The sequence below is a fragment of the Periophthalmus magnuspinnatus genome, chromosome 2 (genome assembly GCF_009829125.3).
Source record: "Periophthalmus magnuspinnatus isolate fPerMag1 chromosome 2, fPerMag1.2.pri, whole genome shotgun sequence".
NCBI lineage: Eukaryota > Metazoa > Chordata > Actinopteri > Gobiiformes > Gobiidae > Periophthalmus > Periophthalmus magnuspinnatus.
Genome location: NC_047127.1, coordinates 6,916,238 through 6,941,391, shown reverse-complemented (window position 1 = coordinate 6,941,391; position 25,154 = coordinate 6,916,238). Strand labels below are relative to the sequence as shown.

The window sequence follows — 25,154 nt, the reverse complement described above, 5'->3', positions numbered from 1 at the left end:
AATAGACTTTTTTTTTTTAAATGAAGGTTTAAAACTGTCAGAAAAATTTGTTATTACATGCTTATTAATTGTCCTTGTAATTTGGATGCATTTTTTGGTGTTGATAACATAGGTTTTAGTGCACGTATTTAAAAAAAAATACTTTTCTTTGCCAATCAGTCAAGTGCCAATCAAACTGCCACTTGACTGATATAAAACTATGATGAATATTGACCACAACCGCTATCCATAGACTGTATAAAGAAGTGGACTAAGTGAGTGTGACGTCACCCATAGCGTTCGGCTCCAGCCACGTGAAGCTAATCGATGCTAGCAGTTATAGCGGCGAATTTAGAACCAAGTTCCATATTTGGAATTCTGACCACGAGTATCATAGCAACCAAAGAGCCAATCTGGAGCGACGCTGTTGAAAGTAACGCCTCTTCCCGCCGACACAGCTGGTTTAGCAGGGAGCGGGCAACGGAATCAAACCTGTTGCTAATGCTAGCGGGAGCGACGATGTGGAAAGAAGGCTCTGGATTTGTCTGTTATTAACGTTCATCCTGATTGATGGACACAATAGTGACATAAAAACCTGAGGATCATGTAGAGCGGGTTAATACAAACATTTTAAGACCAAAATGACGAGTCTGACAGCAGCAGTTACGGAGAGAGGAGTGACAGTTTTTTAATAGAAAGTGAGTTGGAGCCAGAGCTGATGGAGCCAGAAGTGCCATTTATATACAGTCTATGGTACTATCCTATCACACCAAGACATGGTTACAAAAACATGACAACCTGTCAAATGGACTTTAAATGTAGGAAATATGTTTGTGTTGACAAGGATTCTAGATAAATATAAAGGATATGGCCCAGATGCAAATTAAACATCTTATTTTTCCCACAAATACTAACATTGCCTGATCTACACGTGTTCATTAAGGGTGCACTCTGTAACTTTTCTATTGGAGTATCTGCCACCTGCTTGTCTAAATGATGATATGATCACCACTAGATCAAGTTACAAATCAAATCTGTGGAGAGGCGACTCTGCTCACAGTGAGAATGCATGTTTTTCAAGGTATTTTTGAGCAATAAAACCATCCATAGTTCAATAAATGCAAGACTAATAAAATGAAATGCCATACTGTGGAACATAATATATATATATAAAAAAAAAAACATCTCCATGGAGACAAGCAGGTGGCAACAGAAAAGTTACATTGTTCATCTTTTAAATAAGACGACAAAAAGGATTTCAGCACCATGGACAGCACCACCTTACCTGCACATGTGTATTCATAAAACTGTAAACTTTGACGTCTACATTGAATTTTGAAAAAAACTGACCTTGTCCTGATTGGCTAAAATCTGAAGTGGGTGGAGACAAAACTAGGTAGATGTGTCCAAAAGTTATTCTGAGTATTCTTTAGTCTGTACATCCATATAAAAAAACCCCAAATAGCTTGAAATAGAAGGTTACGCTTTGTAATTTTGATATGAATACTCTCAAAATTAGCATAAATGTATTCCTTTGACAACATTAAGAGAAAATAATTATAGCTGACTTGTTGAAAACCAAAATTAGTTGTAGTCTGGTGATTTATTTACTTTTGAAAACTCTAATCACTTTATATATCCTTTATCATGAATCCATGTATTATTTATGTAAAACGTAGTAACTGTACTGCAGAGTAGTATTACTGCGTCTAATGTAACATGAGCTAATGTCTTCAGTGGTGTCCCTAAGGCGTCCCATGTCCCCTGTGTTGTGTCCAGTTCCTGTCCAACCCCGCCGTCACCTTCGGGACCGCCATCGCCGCCTTCTACCTCCCCGTGGTCATCATGACGGTCCTGTACATCCACATCTCCCTGGCCTCCCGCAGCCGAGTGTCCAAACAGAAGAGCGACAAGAAGGACAAGAAGTCAGGAGTCAGGTACAGCTCTAAAATAAATGAATACAGAAGAAAATTGTCCTTACAGAGTTATTTCACAGTGTTCTTACGCTGTGCAACTAATGTGAAAATGGAAAAGGAAATTGGGTTTTCGCCCTCAACAAAACACATTTTATAATCTCATTGTTCTACTCAAATGGTGGTCTTTACAAGGAACATTAGCTCCGTTTGTGTTTTTATATACAAGATTTGGATCAGATTTTAAAGTACAAGATGTAATCCATTAGAAATTTGCTTTAATAGCTGTACTTTTTTTTTTTTCTTTTCTAGAAACAGTATTATATGTGTTTTCAGCACCACGGACAGCGCCACTCAGCCAATCAATCTTGAAAAAACTGCTTAAGATATTTGGTCCAAAACAAAACAAACTAGAATAGAGTAGAGTAGACTATAATATACATTGCAATCCACGTATAAAATTAATTCAAAGTCATTTATAAGCTTACAGCGGAGAGAGGGAGAGAAAAAGAGAGAAAGAACGACTTCCCGTATCTCACTAAAGCACTATTATAACACACTTGACTGCACATGTAATGACCATAATGATCCTGTTGCCTAATGTGGTTAACCTTACGTCATACTGGTGTCTCTTAATGGAAACACGCATTTATCAGCCCTGTCATCCTCCACCGCAGCAGCAGAGCCATCAGCCCCTTCAGCCTCTCCATCTCCTCCATCTCTTCTTTACTTCCACCAGTTTCAGCAGCTCTATTATAACAGTTTTGTCACATTTTATTGCATTAAAATGTGGTGATTTCATCCTCTTTAATACTTATCACACCTTCCAGTTACACGCAACATAGAGAAGATATTGTATTTTTTATTGTTAATCGCTATGGCAACGGTTTTTGCATATTTTTTTACTCACTGTTGATCATGTAACTCTATATATTTCACTTATTATCAAAAGATTATATTTTAATGGATTGCCGGTTTAACTGATGATCTATTTTTGTCCGTAGCTATGTCACTTTTTTGGTAGGTGGCTCTCATTTGCTGGTCTCCATGGCAATGCGTTGCTTTGCTTAGTATGTTCCACAGTATGACATTATAATATCTGTTTAGCGTTTAACTACTGGTGTTTTTATTGCTCAAAAATAACTTGAAAAACAACACTCTTTCCACAAATCTGACCTGTAACTCGGTCTGGTTTTGCTATGTGCTGTGTCTCCAGGGGGATAGATAAATTTAATGCCCTATTGTGAACATTACAAGCAAAGCAATGATATTTCCATGGAGAAAGTTACATGCTTAGTGCAGCTTTAAAATGATAGATAGTAGTGTTTTATCTCATTTGAAGAAGTGTTCCTGGTTCATTTAGTCCACTACTGACTTGCACTATTTAACATGATGCATTATGGGAAATCTTGAGAACATAACTATATGGAAAACTGTAGAGGAAGTAGAGCGCTATATTCAGTTTTTAGTTGGAGTTTCCATGTATCATAATGAGAGATTCCAATGACATGTAAGGTTGTTTTTGAAGTGGAACTGCCCGAGGCCCCCAGTGTGCGTGTGTGTGCGCGTGTGTGTGTGTGTGCATGTGTGTGTGATAATGGAGATGGATGGTGATGGAAGGGCCCCCCCACCATTTCTGGCCCCGGGGCCCCATCACAGTGTAGATCCAGCTCTGTTTTAAAAGCTGGGAGAGGAAAGCGTATAATTTATTCTCAGAAATCATGCTATGGAAACATCTGGGATTTATAAGTGAGAAAATATCCTTTGTAATTTTTTATTTTTTTATTTTTATTTTTTATACATTTATCTAAACTCAGCTATAAATTTGTGAATAAAATTAATAATTATTTAGAGTATTTATTTGTTAATTTATGTAGAATTTTTCATGTAACTTTTGTAACTTTTCCGATGGAGAGTACACCTTTTACTTGTCTCCATTGAGATGTTATTGCATTGCCTGAAATGTTACACAGTATTGCATTAAACCTATCTATTGAGACAAGCAACTGTCACGACCAGGCCAGTTACAGGTTAGATCTGTGAAGAGGCGAGCTCACTGTCTGTAAGAATGCATTCTATCAGCAATAACAGCACCTGCAATTGAATAAATGCACAGTAGATATTTAATACCTTCATTCCAGTCAAAGCAATAACATAATATCTCCATGGAGACAAGCAAAAAAGTTACGTAGTGCACCTTTAAAGAGATGGAGAGGCTGAGGAGGCTGATAGTTCTGCTCCTATGGTAGAGATGAAGATGTGTGAAGTGGAATTACCAGTTGTGCTTTTATATGAATAGCTTAAGAGTCAAATTGGAAAATACACTATATACTGCAGTGATATTAAGGTTGCTGTACTGGATTTTTGTTTTAAAAATGTGAAAAACCGAACTAGTTCATTTTAAACAGTTTGCAGTGGTCCAAAGTTATTCCTCACTTACCTTACGCATTCAGAGCATCCTAATTATTCACCACAATGAGTTTTTTTTAGCACTTTTCACAACTTTCAGAGGCCAGAGTGGAGTTTTGCAGTGGAAAGCTAACAACACTTTGCGCACTTCCTGATTATTACACATGAAAACACTTCATAATTAGATGCAGACAGCGCACAGTGGACTTATTTTGACCTCAGGAGCTGCTTATACCATATATCTGTACTGGGCCAAGACAAATTTTGCTCAAATACATGGTACGTTATATATTTTTACAGAACGCCAAACTTACTGAAGAACCACCTGTTGAAGCAGAACAACAACAACGAGCCCAGCCCGCCCCCCACCGCCTGCCCCGACTCCACCCCCAAACTGAGCCTGGACACCAGCACCTCGGCAGCAGACGCCCTGAAGAACGGGAGGCCGGGGGAGGAGGGGAGGGGACAGCAGGGGGCATCAGCGGGGGCAGGAGGAGGAGGAACGGGAGGGCTGGGGGGAGCGGAGGCGGGGGAGGGGCAGCCATCAGCGCAGCCCAGCCCGAGACTAGCACAGGTAATGTCAAATTAAAGTTTACATAAAAGTCATTTGTGTATGTCCGCTTAGAATTGGTTTTAAAACTTCAGCTAAGATGCAGTATTTTGGCCTCAATTTCCGTTAATACAAATAGCTGTCAGCAGAGGGCGCAAGGCTAAACATGCATAACGTTCGAAAACTAACATTTGTAAGTAGACATCTTCTTCTACTAATGAAGTACCTCAAATGTAACGTAATCAAACCTAAAGCCGCTGTACCTCATTTTTAAAACCAGAACTTGTTCATTTTAACAGTTTGCAAAGGTCCATAACTATTCGTCACTTACCCTGTGTATTTTGATCATCCTAATTACTCACCACGATGAGTTTATAAGCACTTTTTACAACTTTCAGAGGCCATTTTATAGTTGTGCAATCACGGCAATGCTTAGAACTAGCATGCTAACAGCGTACTTCCTGATCTGAGCAGATGAAAACAGTGTATAATTCGATGCAGACAGAACAGGACACAGCAGTCTTATTCAAAATGCCTGGTTTTAACTATTATTTATCTAAGTGTGTAATGGCATTAAGTGTTACCTAGCAACCGTATTGTAAACTAGGGGCAAAATTACACAATAGTTCTGATAGGACTATAAAAATTAATGATAACAGGTAGGCGTATACAGTTTGTACTTTTCTTCTCAGCTTTCTTCCATGAAACTAAGTCATAATTGGAAAAACATAAAAAAACAAAAACAAAAAAAAACACTTTGAATGGCTGAAAATGCATGGAACTTTTATATCTAACCGTAATGTCATGTATCCAGGAGGAGAAGGAGAGCTCCAATGACTCCACCACAGCCATCATCCCTCCTTCAGAGCCCAAAGACAACACCAACAACGAGGTGAGCTCCGTGTCTTTTACTGTACATACACAGCAATGCATCATGGGAGAAAGAGTCACCATGCAAATCCTCACTCAAACCAACCTGGCGGCCATTTTTGTTTGGACAGCTGTCACTAAAAAGCCCCGCGGTCGTTAGTCAAAGTGCTCCCCGCTTAGCACTGGTCAGAGTGGAGGTTTTAAATAGGCGTGTGTGTGTAGAGGCAAGGTTGAAATACTGTAGGTAATATGTTTTAATACCACTGCTAGCTCGTTACATGGTTCTGTATAGAGAAATCTGTTTTGAATCCTATATGTGGAGTTTTTGGATAGTAAAATGTCGTCAAAATTACTAAAGTGGAAACTACGGAAGAGGATTATGGACAAATGGAGGAAGAAAAACTCAAATGTGAAGTTCTGAGGGAAAATATGAATTTATTCTTTACTTTATTTCATTTATATTGGCCCTAATCCTTTTCCGTAGAATACTTTGTTGGGAAGATGCAAGCTGCTTCTTATACTTATTTAGTTTCACAGTGTAATAACAAAAAAACAAATATAGTATTGAAAAAAGGATTCTATATTCAAAACATGTCCCACCCACTTCTGTGCTTTTTTGAGACAACACCCACAGAGGTCAGAGGTCATGTAAATATGTAAAACTAAAAACATGAATCTCAAAGTTTTCACTTTTGAGATTCCTTTTTTTAATTGTTATTGTTAGTCTTTCTCAAAACAGCACTATCTTTCCATTTCAGAAGGTAAGACAAAGTTGTGATTTGCACTGACGTTGATTTAAAGCCATAGTATGTAACTTTTTTGCCCAAACATGTTTTTCATTATGGGTGATTTTATTCAAATGAAAAACATGCATCCTTATTGTGAGTGGGCTTGCATCTCCACAAACCTGACGCTTATTTGGCCTGGAGGAGGACTTGTTCCCATGGAAATGTTGTTCCTTTGTCTATAATATTCCGCAGTGTGGCATAAAACTCAATAATGTCCATGGAAAATGTTTTGAAGTATGGTTTAACTTTTTTGTAAGTAAGTTACACACTGTAACTTTAAACACTATGAATCGATTATTATTTGAGTAGTTTTATTATTAAATGCATTTTTGAGGAATTTGTTGCGAAATATTATTTTGACGTTACAGTTTATACCAACATATGTATTCAGAGGAATTGGAATCAAATAAACTGTATGGTTATATTGATTTTTATTCCGAAATGTAGGGGGTGTCCCACTGTGAAAAATTTGATCCAAACAGCTGAGAAACAACACTGTGTCCAACTTTAAACTAGGGACGCACCGATCCAGGTTTTTCTGTTCCGATTCTGATGTCGATACTTTGGCTTTAAGTGTTGTCCGATACTTGATATCAGCCGATACCAGGGCAGTGACTGAACCTTTGTGACCTTTAAACACAAACACCATAAGGTAAAAAATGGTCCAAATGTATCTTGTAACTATAGATCAGTTTTTAAAAATAAAAGTTTAATATTATGAGACATTTAGAGACATTATTTGCCAGTAAATCATCTTATTACATAAATTTATAGACCAAAATGTGATATCGGCTGAACGACATCCACCAAAATGTTCTACATCGGTGCCAATACCTGATCCCACTATTGTATCAGTGCATCCTTACTTTAAACACAACATTTCTTGTATTATTTCCTGTGCTCTGATCTATATACAAACTTACATCCCTTTCTTGATATTATTATCCATCTAACTGGGTTTGAATCTGTTGGGAACCCTGTCATCTCTGCTTTCTGCCCCAAAAATAACCAAAATTAGCCACACGCTAGCAGCTCGTCTTTGTTTTCCTCTCCCCCTCTCTCTGTATCTCCAATGGCCTTTAGAGACTTTTATTTCTAGCCTGAAATACATCATCATTATAGCGATTTAACTCGAGTGCAGAGCTGAGTAGTAGTTTGGGAGAAGCGTCTTATTACAAGCTATTATCGTAGTCCTTAAATGGGCGATTAGTCAAGGTCGTCTATCAAGGGCCAGCCAATCAGGGCGGAGATGGAGTGATGTGATTGGTCGGTTTTGGTGAGGATAGAATGTTGGGGTCAAGTATAGTCGGTCGCGGTGCAAATAATGAGTTGGTAAGCATGAGAGGTTGGAACTGGAGAATGAGGGTCATGTATGGTGGACCAGAAGATGTAATTTCTGTCCTGGGAGTATTGATTAAGGATAGGGGCTTGCAGTGTTGTTTCTTCATCTAATCTATACCTGTAGCTGTGTTTTGTTTCATTCATAGCCCCACAATAACCCTGTTCCTAAACTTTATCATATACAGGGTGGCCTAAAAGTCACTGACACTTTTAAATCTTCAATAGCTCCTATAATTCTTACGTTACACTCGCCAAATTTTAGCGGTAAGTAAACTAAACCTTTCAAGATTTTTGGCAATATATACGGTTATAATTGTTCACTTACACTTGAACTTATCACAACTTAAACTAGAGTTAAGTAAAAATGACCCAATAGCTTATGACTCTTATTTGATCCTTGATATATTACATTTTAAGTCGTTTACTGTCTGAGGTTTATTCACAAACACCTTTTCTTTAAGATCGCCCCACAGGGAAAAGTCGGGACTATTCAGGTCTGTGGAGATCACATACTGCCCCCCGTCTTTGAAAACGACTTATTATTCCTTTAATGGCATTTACGCTTAGGGCATCTCTGGTATTAAAATGTCAACGGTAACACCGCTGGGTTTTTGAATTTTACCCATGTGACTCAAAGTACCACTGCACAAAGAGGGTTTGTTCCTTGGTGCTGTATTTGCTCATACTGATGTCGGAAGGGTCGTTCTAAATTCTCTGAAAAAATCAAAGAAAAATATTAAGAAACAAAAGAGTTATGGATTTTTTTTCAGCTGTCAGTGACTTTTGGGCCACTAGTACTTGTTCCTAAACGCCAACACAAATGACCAATCACAGCAGACCATCCCTCTGGAGCATATTAGCTAGTGCCAACCAGCTAACACAACTTCACTCATTGGTACTTAAAAATAATAATAACGCACTGGATTTATTTCGCTTCTTCCAGACACCAAATTTCTTTACAGTGCATTATTCATTCACTCTATACTTGGTGGAGCTAAGATGCTATTGTAGCCACGGCTGCCCTGAGTAATCTGACTGAAATTAGGCTGCCAATTTGCACTGGCGCCCCACTGTGGCACCTGATTTTCCCTGCGGTCTCCCATCCAAGTCCTGATCAGGCCCAAACAAACATGGCGGTTTACGAGTAAAAGAAACCAGCACAGATTTGTACAGAATCAACAAATTAATCCCTAAACTCTTATGTATCTCAGATTAAAGAATTTGTTTACTTGAATTTTCCAGGGGAGACGTTTTCTTCATTTGAGAGACACATGCCACAAATTGTTCGGACGGTTTCTTGTCACGTTCTAAGGTCTGATTCCAGGCCATTTTTCATGTGAACTGAACAAAGAGAGGACAATCTGGTCAGACAAATGGTCATGACAAACTTTAAGAAGCTCTGGGATTAAAACGTGGCGCTTAAATCTACTCGAGCCTCCAGCCGGTTAGAGCGAGGGAACCCTGTATGTTATAATGCAGTTGGATCGATGCCTCAGCCACAAAACTCCGCTCAAAGTTAGAAAATCGACACAGTAGGATCCCGCTGCCTCCTCTCCTCTGTAATCTGATATGAATATGGATACGATCTGGAGACGCGCTGTGGTATTAGCTGCAAAACTGATTATAAACTGCACTCAAAACTTTTCTTTCTTCCAAAATTAAGATTCAACACTCCACAGGCAAAATGGGGGCACTCGGAATTATCAAAGTGATTTATAAATGTTTTAAAATTGTGTCTGGGAAAAGAGATCAGCACACATTTAAGGACAATATTTTGCTTTAGTTCTTTTTAGTGATGATAGCTTAGATTTTAGGCTAATTAGACTGGAGCTAATATTTGTCAGACAATCTTTAGTAAAAAAGAAGACTATTGATCTTGGATTTGTTTTAATCCAAATGTTGTTGGATATGATTTTACAGCCAATCGCAATATTCTGTTGTTGTGTTCCTGGGCCAGACACTTCATCCACCTTGCCCAATATCAGCGTCGTGTTTGAGTGATGCAGATTGCCCGCCACACTTAATCAAACTTCTTTAGGGCGGTTGTGGCTATAGATGCAGCTTAACGACACTGAGTATGTAGAATTGTATAAATAATGCATGAAAAAAAAAATATATATATACTTTTAGCACCTCAATTGTGACTCACACACTTTGATATGGCTAATTAGCATTATTAGCAACATGATGCTAACATACTGTGTGCTTTTGATACCATTGTTACTTAAACGTGAAACAAAACACAACTCCAGATATGTTTTTGAGGTGTGTGACAAAACACCGAAAATGACCAAAAAAACCCACAAAATTTACTCTACTTATTATTCATATTTATCTTACTTAGTTGAAAGGCAAAGCTCTCGATTTACCGGTCAAACTACGTTCCTACCCTCACCTATGGTCATGAGCTCTGGGTAATGGCCGAAAGATCGCAGATACAAGTGGCCGAAATGGGTTTCCTCTGCAGGGTGGCTGGGTGCTCCCTTAGAGATGAGGAGTGGGTGAGGAGGGTGAGGAGCTCAGTCACACACAAGGAGCTCGGAGTAGAGCCGTTGCTCCTCCAAGTCGAGAGGCGCCAGCTGAGGTGGCTCGGGCATCTGCTCAGCATTAACTGTTACCTAGCAACTGGGAAGACGCAGGACACGCTGGAGGGACTATGTCTATGTCGCCTTGGGGTCCCACTGGAGGAGCTGGGGGACGTGTCTGGGGTGAGGGAAGTCTGAGTGTCCCTGCTTACACTGCTGCCCCCGCAACCCGGCACCAGATAAGCGGAAGAAAATGAATGGATGGATGGATTTATCTTACTTAATCTTTATAATCTTACTCAAATCTTTCTTTTTTGTATTATTATCATATTTTTATACTTTTTATTCAATTCCAACTTGTTCTTTGTCGTTGCAACACTAAACATTTCCCTAATCTGAAACAAATAAACATTCTCTTATCTTTAATATGATACATGACCTTTGACCTTGCCACGTTGGGCGTACGCTGTCTCAGGTCCATAGTAGCTTCACTGTACACAAAGATACCACCGTGTAACTATTTGCACAAGCTCCGGTCCCTTGTGCGTCTGCAGCAGAGATTACTGTTGTGATAATGGACACCCCTGCCGCGTGCCCCTGTGTGGGATTACATAAAGAGCCACCAAAATACCACACCAAAATGGCCGCCAATTTTAGAATGATAAACACTTAGATACTACAAAACAGGAAAGCAGCTCATGTGCACGTAATATTCTGACCACTCTTTGCAAACTTAACCCATTTTTAACTTTGTACTGTTGAACTACACACTATCTCCTGTCTCAGTCGTGTAGTTTAAAGATAGATATACTGTATTATGTAACTTTTTTGGTGTTCTTTTGGAGTTGCATGCTTTTCTCCATGGCGATGTTATTGTTTCAGTTACAGTTATCTATTTCTAGTGATGGGAAGTATACTTTGAAAATGTGTTTAGTTACGGAATACTGAATACCCAAACTAAAATGTATTTTATAACACATTCTATTAAGTGGTCCTATCAGAGTACTGTATTCTGAATACTCTGAATACTTTTACACTGAGATGCATTTGAATTATCATGTAAAAAATATGAGATATAATGAGAAAATTCCAAGAGATTGTTCGTCCGATATCACATTTTTATCTGTAACATGGTGTAATAAAACAATTTACCTGCGAATGTTGCTCCAAAACATCTTATAATATTAAACTTGTATTTTTTAAAGGCTGTTCTGTAGTTACACAACACATTTAAATAATTTTTACCTCTTGCTGTTTAAAGGAATTATTATTATTATTATTATTATTATATTTTCAGTCACTATTATTGGTTGATATCGGGTATCAGCAGAAACTTTAAGACCAAAGTATCGGTATCGGTACTGAAACAGAAAAACCTGAATCGGTGCATCCCTAAAAAATACTGTGCAGTTTAAATCCAAAACTGCATAATGAGGCAAATACAGATACTCAGTAAGAGTATTCAGAATATGTATGTATAGGTCAGATCTGTGGAGGATTGCATGTTTTTCATTAGTTTGAGTAATAAAAACACTCGTACTACATATAGATTAATGCCGTACTCACCAGCAAGCAATAACATCTCCATAAAGACCAGAAAAGTTGCATAATGCACCTTTAAACATTCTGATTTGAGCTTTTGGGTGTAGGAGTAGCTCTAACTCTCCCAGTTGATTTCTCTTTGTGAAAATGTGCGGGGCGTTACACATTAAAAGTCGCTTGGTTCACAAAGTTTAAACCCAATTGGAATTTTTGAAAAAGTTTAGCAGATAATCAGGTTCCACGCAATGACCCAGACCTGCAGCCTGGGAGCCATGTTAGGAGAGGTCCAAGTCTGCTTTTTAATTAGGAAAGAAGACGAAAGGAACTATTTTATTCTTTTTAGTTCGTCATGAAGTATTTTATAGTTGATACTTGTAGAGCAGATACTTGTACTTGACCTGGTTTTGTCCTGATTTAGACCTTGTGGATAAGAACTTTTCATCAACTTACTTCTTTCTGTACTTCCAAAAATGTGTATACTGTACTTCTACTGTAATGGTGCACTATGTATCAGCTGTTTGTCTCCATGGAGATGTTATTGCTTTGCCTGGAATGCCTCACAGTGCAACATTAAACTGATCTTTTTCTATAGAGACACACAGTTAACACCACCAGGTTACAGGTCTGGTCTGTGGAGAGGTGAATCAGCTCATAGTAAGAACGTGTTTGATTTTAAGGTGAAACGTTAATACAGTGGTCCCTCGTTATGTTCTAAAAATAACCCGCAATAGACGAAATCTGCGAAGTATCAGCTTTGTTTTTTACTATTATTCTACGTGTTTTGGGCTGTAAAACTCCTCACCACACACTTTATACACTTTTCTCACACAGGTATTAACATTTTCTCACATTTCTCTCTCATTTAAACACTCTTAAAGGTCAAAGTTCAAACCTTCGTAGGCGCCTTTGTCGGTGCTGAAAGTTTCATCGACGTTGTGGGTTTTGTCGGAGAGAAAACTCGCAAACTTACAGCACTTCAGAGTCACACTGCGATCAAACGTTTATGTAAATTTGGCTGAACGGATTCGGTACTGCACAGGAGACTGATGGACAGTGGTCTACAGTCTTTCAGCCAATCAGGATGCAGAACACAATGGTCTACAGTCTTTCAGCCAATCAGGACGCAGAACACAATGGTCTACAGTCTTTCAGCCAATCAGGACGCAGAACACAATGCACGTTCATACTCTAACTAACTAAAAAAGCATGAAAAAAACACAAAAGGCGAACCACGATATAGTGAGGAACGACTTTACATGCAGTAAGTTTCGATGTAATACTGTCAAACATCATACACAAAGCTATAATATCTCCATGGAGACAAGCAGGCGACGGACGCTACCAAAAAAGTTACATATTGCACATTTACGTTGTTTGAAAATTGGTACTGCAGTAGAATTTACATATGATAGTTGGTAAAAAAGGCGTTCTACCTTTTCCACCAGTTTTATTTTGTTAAATTAGCTCCCAGAAAAAATATATACAGTTTAATACTTGGCCCCGAGTGTAACTTTTTTGATTATGACAAACCCAAACAGAATAGAAAAACAATTAGTTCCCTCTTCGTTCCTAATCTCTCGTAACAGTTCTCCGCAGTTGCAGGTTCAGGTCACCGCCCGCGACCGATTCAACTTTTTCAAAAAAATTCCAATCGGGTTTAAACTTTGTGAAGCAAGCGACTTTTAATGTGCAACACCCCACACATTTTCACAAAGAGAAATCGTCTGGGAAAGTTAGACCTACTCCTACGCCCAAAAGTCCAGTCGACAAAAGTTCAAATCAGAATGTTTAAAGTACGAGACTGTTGGCTGCTGTAGACAGGAGGCAGTGGGTGGCTCAACGGCACGAAGGCAAGAACGGGTGTAGACTTCTCGTTAGCGGTTAGCGGTCGGGCTACTTGTGTACGTACATATATATATATTTTGGACCGTGTCTGTCACTAACTTTGATCCGACGTTGAAAGTAAAAGCATCGATAAGTCAACTCTTTGCCCACAAACGAGGAGGTGGCTGGTTCAAACACCTGAACTGTGATTTTATGTAACTTTAACACATAAAAGTGCGTCATTTTAGATCATGCTTTTCACTTTTCACGCATTGTTGAGCTTTATACTATGATATAAAAACATTTGGTGGAGTGGCAACAGTGGGTTAAGTCTTCGCCCACTAACGGAAGGGTAACTGGTTCAAACTCCACCTGAACATGTATTATCATCGTGTCCCTGGGCAAGACACTTTTCACGCATAGCTAATGTTTATATTATGTTAAAAAAGCAAAAAATAAAATAAAAAATCTCTAAGGCTAAACTCTGATATAAAAACATTTGGTGGAGTGGCAACAGTGGGTTAAGTCTTCACCCACTAACGGAAGGGTAACTGGTTCAAACTCCACCTCGGGCAAGACACTTTTCACACATTGTTTCTGTGTCAATCTTTATACTATGTTTAAAAAGTGAAAAAAAATAAAAATTCTTAAGGCTAAACTCTGATACAAAAACATTAGGTGGAGTGGCAACAGTCAGTTAAATCTTCGCCCACTAACAGAAGAGTAGCTGGTTCAAACTCCACCCCGGGCAAGACACTTTTCACGCCTTGATAGTCTATATATTATGCAAAAAAAAAGTGGGGAAAAAAAGTCTTAAGGCTAAACTCTGATAAAAACATTTGCCCGAGTGGCAACAGTGGGTTAAGTCTTCGCCCGCCAACGCAAGGGCAGCTGGTTTAAGCTCCACCTGAACACATATTATCATCGTGTCCTCAGGCAAGACACTTTTCACGCATTGCCGATCTTTATATTGTGTTAAATGTTGCAACAAAAAGAGCATCTGCGTTCAGTTCTGTATAGTTTAATGTATAGAAGCCATTATATAAAGTATGCACACAGCCAAGCTTAATAACTGTCCGTATCTTCCTTCTTTTGATGTGAAATGCAGAATAATATTTGTATTCTGTTTGTGTTTTTGTCTGTCTGTCTCCATCTACCAGCGTTCATATCTGTAGTTGTAGCAGAAGCCTCCATCTTGTCATCCGAGTTTTATGGTTTGCTAGTCTGAAAGCTAGTCTATATAAATACTAGCTGCATTTTATCTCTTAGCCAAACGCATCAGCTGGCTATTGGATTTGCTGAGTTCACAAATCGTTCACACAGTAATGAATTCTGGGAGAAAATGCAAAGAGAGGCTGCATTTTTCAAGCTCGGTGTGAAACTGAAAGTAATAAAACGTACTGTATTTAAAGAAAAAAAAAATAAAAACAAACGCATTTATTCTATTCTGGTTATTATTACATGAATTAAAACAGCTAATTTCAGCACGAGCCTCCTAGCATCTGTATTATTTAGCATTAGCAGATGGCGAGGAAATGCTAATTAGCTAACTTTACATTTACATTAGCCTACATTTTTCTTAACTAGGACCAAAAGTTTGTCTAAAGTTGTGTCTGAATGTCTTCCCTAGCTGTGACTCTGGCATCCAGGTGAAAAAAAGTGAAATAAAACACGCCCACTAACGGAAAGGTAACTGGTTAAACACTACCTGAACATCTATTATCACTTTGTCCCTGGGCAAGACACTTTCCATGCATTGCTAATCTTTATATTATGGTAAAAAAGTGAAAAAAATAAAAAAAATTCTTAAGGCTAATCTCTGATATTAAAACATTTGGTGGAGTGGCAACAGTGGGTTAAGTCTTCACCCACTAATGGAAAGGTAACTGGTTCAAACTCCATCTGAACATTCATTATCATTTTGTCCCTGGGCAAGACACTTTTCACGCATTCCCAATCTTTATATTATGTTAAAAAAAGTGTGAAAAATTACTAAATAAAGGCTAAACTCTGATAAAACTTGATTTCTTATCAAGCTAGATCTCACGAAATGTACTGAACTATTCATTTTTTATCTAAAATGTGGAAATTATCGCTCTGTTAACAGCTCAAGCTAACGTAAACGGCTAACGCTAACAACTTTATCCAGCAACGGTTTATTTAAGCACATTTTACTCTTGATCAGCAATTAGTAGCGCTTTTATCTATTTTCATTGTAGTTACATTGACCGGTTTAGTGACCACCGATACCTGCTACTTTTTAAGATGCATTGTGGGAAATTTTGCGCGCACAATTTTCTCACTTAATGGTCATTCAGAGACCACTAAAAATGGCTTGGACCCCTAAATAGCGTCCTAACTAGGGAATACCGTGGACATTTGGACACAGCCAGTATAGATATATAGGGCTTGTCTGTAATGTTATGTATTTGGCCGGTTGCTAGTGCTAATAACTCACGGAGCACACATGTATTTGAGCCATCTTTCATCGCAGTAGCCTTTTGTGTATTGAACTGTATTGGATTTCCCTAAGACTGCAGTAAATCAGAAGAGTGGGGCTTGTTTGTTTGGTCTAATGAAGTGTCCACTGCAGATGTGACCTTATCCATACTGTGGACACTGGCTTTGGCGAAATGTCAATGGAACTGTACATACACTGGGAACTATATCAAGCAACAAGAATGGAGCGTTAAATCTGTCATGTTGGAGAGGTGAAAGTTCAAATCTTGCTCTAAATACTGCCGTTCTGTCGCTGAGCAAGAAACTCCCAAGTCAGAGTAACGTGGCTGGTTGCGATAAGAGAAAAAAATAGATAAATAGGTGTGTAGGGAAAAGGTAGTGATTGTAAAATACAGTGGAGCACTTCCTGAATAGCCACCTAATGATGTCACGAGGTGTAACAGAGTGAGTGTTTTTAATTCTGGAGAGGGAAATGTTACCTAAATAAAGGCTACACGATTATGTTTTGGTAATAAGAATTATAATTGTAAAAGCAAAAACAAACAAAAAATAAGTAAAAATAAAAAAAATATAGTGAATTTAAAGGGGTAGCATTACGCTATTCTCTTATCTCTGTTATAATGTTGTTTCCTCATCACAAATAGACCTGGAGTTGTGTTTTGTTTAATTCACACATGTTTAACACACACATCCTGCGTATCTTCTCTCAGACTGAAAACACTCTGTTCCACCTTGTGATGTCATCATGTGGTAATACAGGAAGTGCTCCACTGAATGATTTAAACTTCATAAACCTTCACTAGAATCATTTGAGATAATTTCAGCTCTGGAATTGCCAATCTTTACTGAACTAAAGATAAAACGTAGTTGACTAAATGTTAACTTGAAAACTACCACGTTATGACATCACAAGGTGGAACGGAGGATTTTGAACTTTGGAGATGTAGACAGACTAAAAATAAAGTGTTACTCAAGCATGTGTGAATGAAACAAAACACAACTCCAGGTTTGTTTTGGAGGAAGTAACAACATTATAACATGACTTAAAGCTCACAAGAGTCAGTTTGGTGCAATATTGGAACTTTGAAGTTAATATTGACCTAATTGGGATAGATGTGTCTAGATTTTTTTAATGTGTGTAACTTTAATTAGTGGCAACACTTTGTAATTGTTGGGTTGGGTAATATTTAACACAGATGGGGGCACCTAAAACTAATATTGTTCAAATTCAGATTTTTGTTATAATACAGTGGGTTCTTGGGTGTAGTTACTCAGTTTAAACATCCATCCATCCATTTTCTTCCGCTTATCTGGGGCCGGGTCGTGGGGGCAGCAGTCTAAGCAGAAACTCCCAGACCTCCCTCACCCCAGACATGTCCTCCAGCTCCTCCGGTGGGACCCCAGGGCGTCCCCAGGCCAGCCGAGAGACATAATCCCTCCAGTGTGTCCTGGGTCGACCCAGTTAAACATTTGTGAATTTAATTAATGTATTGGATTTTTAATGGAAAAGTACAACGCTATCAATAAGGAATATTCAAATTAATACCCTAACCTCTTAATTAAGTAACTACTAAGCCTGAATCGTTCTTAATTAACTATTTGTTGATTATGAATTAAGTCTTTCTTAATGCTTTAATAAGACTGTCGCTGTTATAAAGTATTACATGATCAATTTGATGTGTCATATTTTACCCTTACCCCTGCTTATTCCATACCTCATACTTTCCTCAAAACTCACCAAAAGTCTTAACTAGACCCAGGACATTGCAATGTGACAGGGGAACGTCTGAAAAGGCCACCCAGTCCCCCCCCTGCACCTCTGCTGGACGCCGCTATCCTCAGGGTCCTGGCTCCCAAACCATTATCCTGGCACCTACCTGTCATCCTGGTAACACGGGAGAGGGAGCATTCCGGTGAGAAATTAGTCCCAGCGCGGCACGATGGTGTCTAATGGCAGGACTCCAGCCACAGAGGGGCTGCCCACTGCTTCTAATGGGACCTCTGCAGACGACACGCCGCTCGCCCTGCACTCGGCTCCGGACCGGGGTGCGTGGAGGAGGAGGAGGGAGGAAGAGAAGGAGAGCGGTAAAAATAGCAGTTTGATATATATGGTGTAATGTCCAAATTTAGGGGCCAAAAATCCAGGACAGGAGGTTCTGGTCCAATATCCTGAACTGACGTCTGGGAGTTTTTTAACTTCAAGTTGTTTTCACTGTGCAGTGAGCAGCTATTGTTGTAACCTTATTTAAACTGTGTATTACATTCAACTGGTCTTTGTTATCATTGTAATCAGGGCTAAACTACAGGGTTAAGTAGTAGTAGTAGGAGGAGGAGGAGGAGTACGTGTTGTGGCAGTAGCAGAAGTAGTCGTTGAAGCTGTAGCAATACTACTAGTAGTAGTTGTAGTAGTATATAGTAGTAGTTGTAGTAGTATATAGTAGTAGTTGTAGTTGTAGTAGTAGTAGTAATAGTTGTGGTAGTATGTAGTAGTAGTAGCAGCAGCTGTCGGATCCTTAGCTTTAGTCTTTTATGCTCCTTGCTTTTATCATTCTGTAGTTGTTGTAGTAGCAGTAGCAATAGTAGTAGTTATAGTAGTAGTAGCAGGAGCAGCAGTAGTTGTAGTAGCAGCAGCAGTAGTCATTGAAGCAGTAACAATATTAGTAGTTGTAGTAGCAGCAGCAGTAGCAGTTGCATCCTCAGCTTGTCTTTTATGGTACTTACTTTTATCATTCTGTAGCTGTAGTAGCAGTAGCAATATTAGTTGTAGTAGCAGAAGCCGTAGTCGTAGTAGCAGTAGCAATAGTAGTAGTAGTCGTAGTAGCAGTAGCATCTTCAGCGTTAGTCTTCTGTGCCCCTTATTTTTATTATTCTGGGAGTAATGGAGTACTCATTGACTGATACTGTGAGTACTGAAGTAATGTTGTTGTAAGTACTTGACCTATGAATTGTAGTAGACCTAAGTATTTGAGAGTTGTAGTACTGTAAATTGCACCACTAAAAAAATACAAGGTAATTGTATTGTTTTGTATGCACTGGATGCTCATTACCTGCTCAAACTGGAATGACTGAGTTAAGCCAAAATGAAATGAAAAATATATGATTTGTTTTCGACCTAACTTAATATTTTTAACTTTTAATGACTGCCTTTTTCACCGAGCCATATTTCACTGTTATTATCTGCCAGCGAGTGTCTTTCATCCTGCGATTCACACTCTGAACACTTTGTATCAGGGTCAAATTGCAGAGAAACACAGCTAGCCTCCTTGCTGTACTGTGGCAATGAGCGATCTGCTAGCTTAGCCTGTCAATATATCCCTTGTACTGTGCCCTATTAGCGCTGCTGTTAGCTGTCCAGCAGAGTCAAAGGCAGAGCTCGGCGCAGACTTATTAGCTTGTTATGCTAGCAGCTCCACTGTGTTTACATTGTTATTTTCAACTTGTGTGGAGGGCTAGCAGGGTAATATATCTGCAGAAGATGATAAGAAAAAATAGCACTGTTGAACCACAAACGTAGGGGCTTTTTAAAAAAAAAACTTGTTAATATTAATTATATAGACTGCAAGTTTAACCCGTAAAATGTAGCTGCATTCAGAAGACTTAAAAGTACACTATGTAACTTTTGTGATCTCTATACTGTACATATATAATTGCTCTACCTGAAATTTTCCACAGTATGGCATTAAATGTATCTATATCAATGGAAACAAAACATCTATAACTGAACAAATGTAAGATGATTCATTTAATGCTATACTGTGGGACATTCCAGACAAAACAATAACACATTGACAGGGCCGGTTCAGCCTATAAGCAGACTAAGTAGCTGCTGAGGGCCCCATACATTTAGATTGAAAATGATATAATATATGAAGTTTTATTGGACACAGGGCTTGTGTGTTTACAGCAGCCTAAATATTCAACTAAAACAATTAAATTTGTTTTATAGCTATAGTAGCAAAATATCTGCTGCTGCTATATTTGTTTTTGAGTTGGGCAGAGGTGAGGGCAGCTATGTGTTTACACCGGTGCAAGGACCCGACATAATGTAAATTTAAGCTCACTGTTGCCAACTGGAACACATTAAAATCCACCAGAAATGAAGAAAAAATGTCTAAAATTTTAAAACTCTTGACCTCCCCCTGTGAGTGTGAGTTGTAGTACCTGTGACATTTTGGATGTTTTCAGTCTGATGTTGGTCATGTCACAAATACAATCAGTCGAGGTGATGAGAGCAGAGTCCTAATGTGGGAGCCCCAGAGACAAATTCAGCTTAGGGCCCCCTGAAAGCTAGGACTGACCCTGCACCTTGGAGACAATCAGGTGGCAGCTCCTCACCAGAAAAGTGACACTGTGCACCTTTCATTTTTAACATTGTCATAATCAGTTCAAACTAATTAGACCTATTTTACTTTTGGTCAGCAAAAACATTTTCACAGACAAAAAATGCATTTGAATGAAATTATTCCTTTTCAAACTAGAAGCCCCAAACCATTTACCAGATCAACATTCAAGGTCCAACTGTGACACTTTGTACATGAGGAGCTCCTTGTCTGTGGCTGCTGCCCCCTGCTGGCAGCACTATTCCTGCTGTTAGCTGCAGTTTGCCTTTTGAGTTTGACCTGGTGGGACTGGCTCGCCTGTTCACTGATGTTTACTGATGTTTTCTGAAATATAGAACCAGAAAATCCACAAATGTCGAACAATTGTTAGGAATTAAATCCACAAACTTTCCAAGAAATACATCTTACGGTTAGAACTCCACTTTCACTTTTGTTTATTTATGTTGATCTCCTTGCTGTTCCGTCATCAAAAACATACCTGGGGCTGTATTTTACTACATTCACGCTTGTTTCAGTGTTCTATTAATTCAAAGTCGTCTTCTCCGAGCCCTCAAAAACGCTCTGTTTGTATTTTGCCTGGATTGTTGCATCATAGGTAAAAATTCTGACTTCTTCTGCATAGTTTTTAACCTCATAAACTATCACCGGACTCGTTCTTTGCTCAAATTGTGTTCACCATACCTAGTGAATTCATTTGTTTGTATTCTCATTGTTTAAGGTTATGTTCCAAATGTGTAAATTATTATAAGTTAGAAAATATGAAACCAAAGGTGACCAAAGCCATGTTTAAAAAGTAATAAAAGCCGTGTTTTTTAATTTTTGTACCAGTTTTCTTTCATGTTGATATGCATAGCAGTTACAAACATATTAACCATAAACCAACTCCACAAACCTGATGCCACCTGAACGCAACCTTTTTCTGTCATTTCATTCCAGGGAGGCGAAAAGGTCAACACCCTCAGCACATCGACCCCAAACACCGCCGCCGGCAAAGTGAACGCTGCCTCCCGGTGGTCTAAGATCAAGATCGTGACCAAGCAGGCCGGAGACGAGTGCATCACCGCTATCGAGATCGTCCCACCTGTAGAAGGCGCTGAGGGACACTCCATCCCGATCAGCAGACCCAGGACCGTGGCCCGGAAATTCGCCAGCATCGCCCGCAGCCAGATGAAGAGGAAGAGGCAGATGGCGGCCCGTGAGAAGAAGGTGAGTGGGGTTTGTGCAAAGAGGTCATAAATATAAGTCAGTTTAGAGGAAGTTTTTTTGGTGTTTTTTGTTGACACCTGTTTTCCTCCCAGTCTAGCCCGAGGTTTAGTTGGTTTTCTGCTGGTTAAGTTCTGGTTTGGTCCTCCTAGCATTTGTAATCTTCGATGCCAAACTATCAGATGCTTTGGCACCAGTAGACTTGATTCATGAAATAATACGTGCACTTCAAATTCAAACCTCAATCCATTCTGTTGTACCAGTGCCGTCAAATACCTATCATTAAGTAGAATTGCGTCTGCGTAACCCGTCATTTGTCTAGAAGTGGCCCAAGGTGAAAAAGTTCTCAAAAGTAGCCACTTGAACAACGTTTTTGAAATCAAGATCAGAAAGAAGTGGTATGAAATGGTACGGTTTAGCCCCAGTGAAGCCTTTGTTTTTGTTTTCTGCTTGAGTTGGGCTATTTTCCACTTGCCGTGATCAGTGTACAGTTCTCAAATCACTGCCCCGTAGGAAATATCAGCTTCCAGTATGTAAACAACAATACTAATGTTGTGTGGACTATTCCGAGCTCTATCTGCAGGTACTGACCTTGGCCTCCCACTCACTCCTCCTCCTCCTCCCTCCTCTCTCCATCCTCCACCTCTCTTTCCTCTGATTCATTCTGTCGTTTGTGGACATCCCTGGAGTCGATGCTGCCATGCTTTTGACCTATGGCTCATTGTTTTGGTTACTCACACACAAACATATTTATTGACGAGGTAACAGGATTCTGGACACCTGTTCTGGACTGGATGTTTCGCATGGATAACAAATCTTTGAATGTGTTTTGAAGAATGTTTTTTTAACACTTCTTTTATATGCTATGATTACAAATATATGAGCCTATACACCATTTTTTCCCATGTTTTGAGCCATCTGACCCCAGCACAGATATATCATATAAGCATTTTATTTTTGTTAAGTTAAAACTAGTAAAATTGTTTGATCTTGTTGATTTGAGCACAGCCGTAATGATGTACAGATGTTATTCAAACAGCGAGAGTCAATATCATCTTGGACGAACAGGTATATTAAAAAAAATTAAGACTAGAACCAGTAAAAAACGTCACTGTATTACTATTCGAGGGCTTAGCGTGTGGAACGACCTTGATGATAAATTAAAAAGCTCCTACACAATAGAAATATGTAAAAAGAGGTACAGTACAAAACATTACTTTTTGAAAACTACAGGACTCAGGAATGATTCATGTGAACTGTTGTGGTTTGTAGTTTTTCTTTTGTTACATATTGAGTCATATGTTGTAGAACTGATGCTGCTTTTCTTTGAATTCCTGTGTGTTATTATTAAAATAGGTTAGGCATTATAAGTAGTTTTTACTGCAACCTAAACCTTATACAAGTTGAATAAATGATAATAATACAATTTTAAAAAAGCAGCTCTTGAGGTCAAAATAAGACAGCTGCATTCTGTCTGAATCGAATTACAATGTGTGTCTCAGGAAGTACACTGTTAGCATGCTAGTTGTTGTTCGCTTTACTCTGCTCTGGTCTATGAAAGTTGTGAAACGTGCTTAGAAACTCATCGTGGTGAATAATTAGGATGCTCGGAATGCATAAGGTAAGTGAGGAATAACTTTGGACCTCTGCAAACTGTTTTTTTCTTGATTTTTAAGATAGAAAACATCAGGTACAGCGCCGTTAATCAAAATTCAGAGACAATTTGTAGTCAAGTTGTTGGAATATGCAATCAACGACCGGCTCGACGCAATATATATATATATGTTTGCATTAAATAAATGAACTCGGCTCTACTTCAAAAACTGGCACATGCAGTATTCTATATGTCCCTGGAGCTCTGTTCACAGCAGGAAAAAGAAAGAGGAATAGTCCCATTACAGTCAATGTAAATCAGGGGTAAGAATGAATATCTCATAGACTCCATTACTCATTACTGTATATATTTCTTATGACATACATGGGTTATTGATAGAATATTCTGCTCTCTTTGGAAAATGAAAGTTTATCTGTCTATGCTTTGCTACAGGAAAGGTATATTATGTGTTTATTTACATTTTTTTTTCTTTTCCATTATTATCATCATTATGACATCTACTGTTGCGTCAATCCGTTTTACTTTGACAAAAAATAACTACAATCATGTTTTGCATCCCATATTTCCCTCACTTTTGTATATCCACTTCCTTCGTCACTTGTAAATATGCGCTAAATGTTGTAAATATTGAAAAAAAAAAGTTATTATTACTACTTTACTGTCTGAAAATGGTTTGCAGTGGTCCAAAGTTATTCCTCACTTAGCTTATGCATTCTGAACGTCCTAATTATTCACCACAAAGATTTTATAGGTGCTTTTCACAACTCTCAGTGTGGCAAAACTAACATCAACTAGCTTCCAATAAAATGCTTTCTAATTAGATGCCGATAGTACACGCTGGACTTGTTTTAACCTCAGGAGCTGCTTATACAATATATTTGAACCAGAGCAAGACAAATACATGGGAAAAATCAGCTAGAGGTTCTTTAAGTTTTTAATTTTTTCTAATTTTATTTACATTATTACATTACAATTACATTACAAACAAGCTAGAATCAAAGTTTACTATGTGTAGTTCATTCCTGTCTTGAAATCTGTGCGTCAATAGCGTCTTTACTCAGAGAACCAGGGTTATATCATAACCTAGAGTTTCTAGTATGCAACAGCAAAACATTCAGAATTCGTAAATGGTAAAATTTTACTTTGATAGTTGCTATCCTAAAACAAGTTCAACCTTCTTCCAAGAGCAAAAAGTAATTTGGGATTCTTAGAAGTTATATCTTTTCTCAAATAAAGCCAAAACTGCCATATACTTGAACCTTTTTAGAAAACTGCACACACTTTTCTTTGTGCTGAAAATGTACAACATGGCGTCCTTCCATAGAATTCTTGGATGCACAGACAACATTCCCGAGTAACAGTTAATCAAACACTTAGACCATGTTTTATAATCCCTAGAGTTCTTTTTCCCAGCATGCACCAGGGGAATATTTCTATTACTGTATACCTACCCCCATGCTATTTTAAATTCCTCACTACTCAGCAATATTCATATGCTTAATCACTGCACTATTTTCTCTCTCTCCGCACATATAGGTAACCAAGACCATCTTCGCCATCCTCCTCGCCTTCATCATCACGTGGACTCCTTACAACGTTATGGTCTTGATCTCCACGTTTTGCCAGTCGTGTGTGCCTGATACCGTGTGGGCGATCGGCTACTGGCTGTGCTACGTCAACTCAACCATCAACCCGGCCTGTTACGCCCTCTGCAACGCTACGTTCAAGAAGACGTTCCGCAACCTCCTGCTGTGTCAGTATAAGAACATTGGCACCAGATGAGATGGGGGAGGTA

The 25,154-nt window shown here is 38.7% G+C and overlaps 2 protein-coding genes across 2 annotated transcripts in view; both read left to right on the top strand.

Moving 5' to 3' along the window:
* chrm4a (cholinergic receptor, muscarinic 4a) overlaps nt 1-25,141 on the top strand; it is a 62,639-nt gene extending 37,498 nt beyond the window's left edge. The window contains exons 3-9 of the mRNA XM_055227600.1: nt 1,759-1,904; nt 4,602-4,776; nt 4,843-4,875; nt 5,666-5,752; nt 16,503-16,512; nt 21,482-21,747; nt 24,896-25,141. Of these exons, the coding sequence (XP_055083575.1) occupies nt 1,759-1,904; nt 4,602-4,776; nt 4,843-4,875; nt 5,666-5,752; nt 16,503-16,512; nt 21,482-21,747; nt 24,896-25,141 (963 nt within the window). The remainder of the gene's footprint in view (nt 1-1,758; nt 1,905-4,601; nt 4,777-4,842; nt 4,876-5,665; nt 5,753-16,502; nt 16,513-21,481; nt 21,748-24,895) is intronic.
* atg3 (autophagy related 3) overlaps nt 12,180-25,154 on the top strand; it is a 257,779-nt gene continuing 244,804 nt past the window's right edge. The window contains exon 1 of the mRNA XM_033977555.2: nt 12,180-12,184. The gene's annotated coding sequence lies outside the window, so the exon portion shown is untranslated. The remainder of the gene's footprint in view (nt 12,185-25,154) is intronic.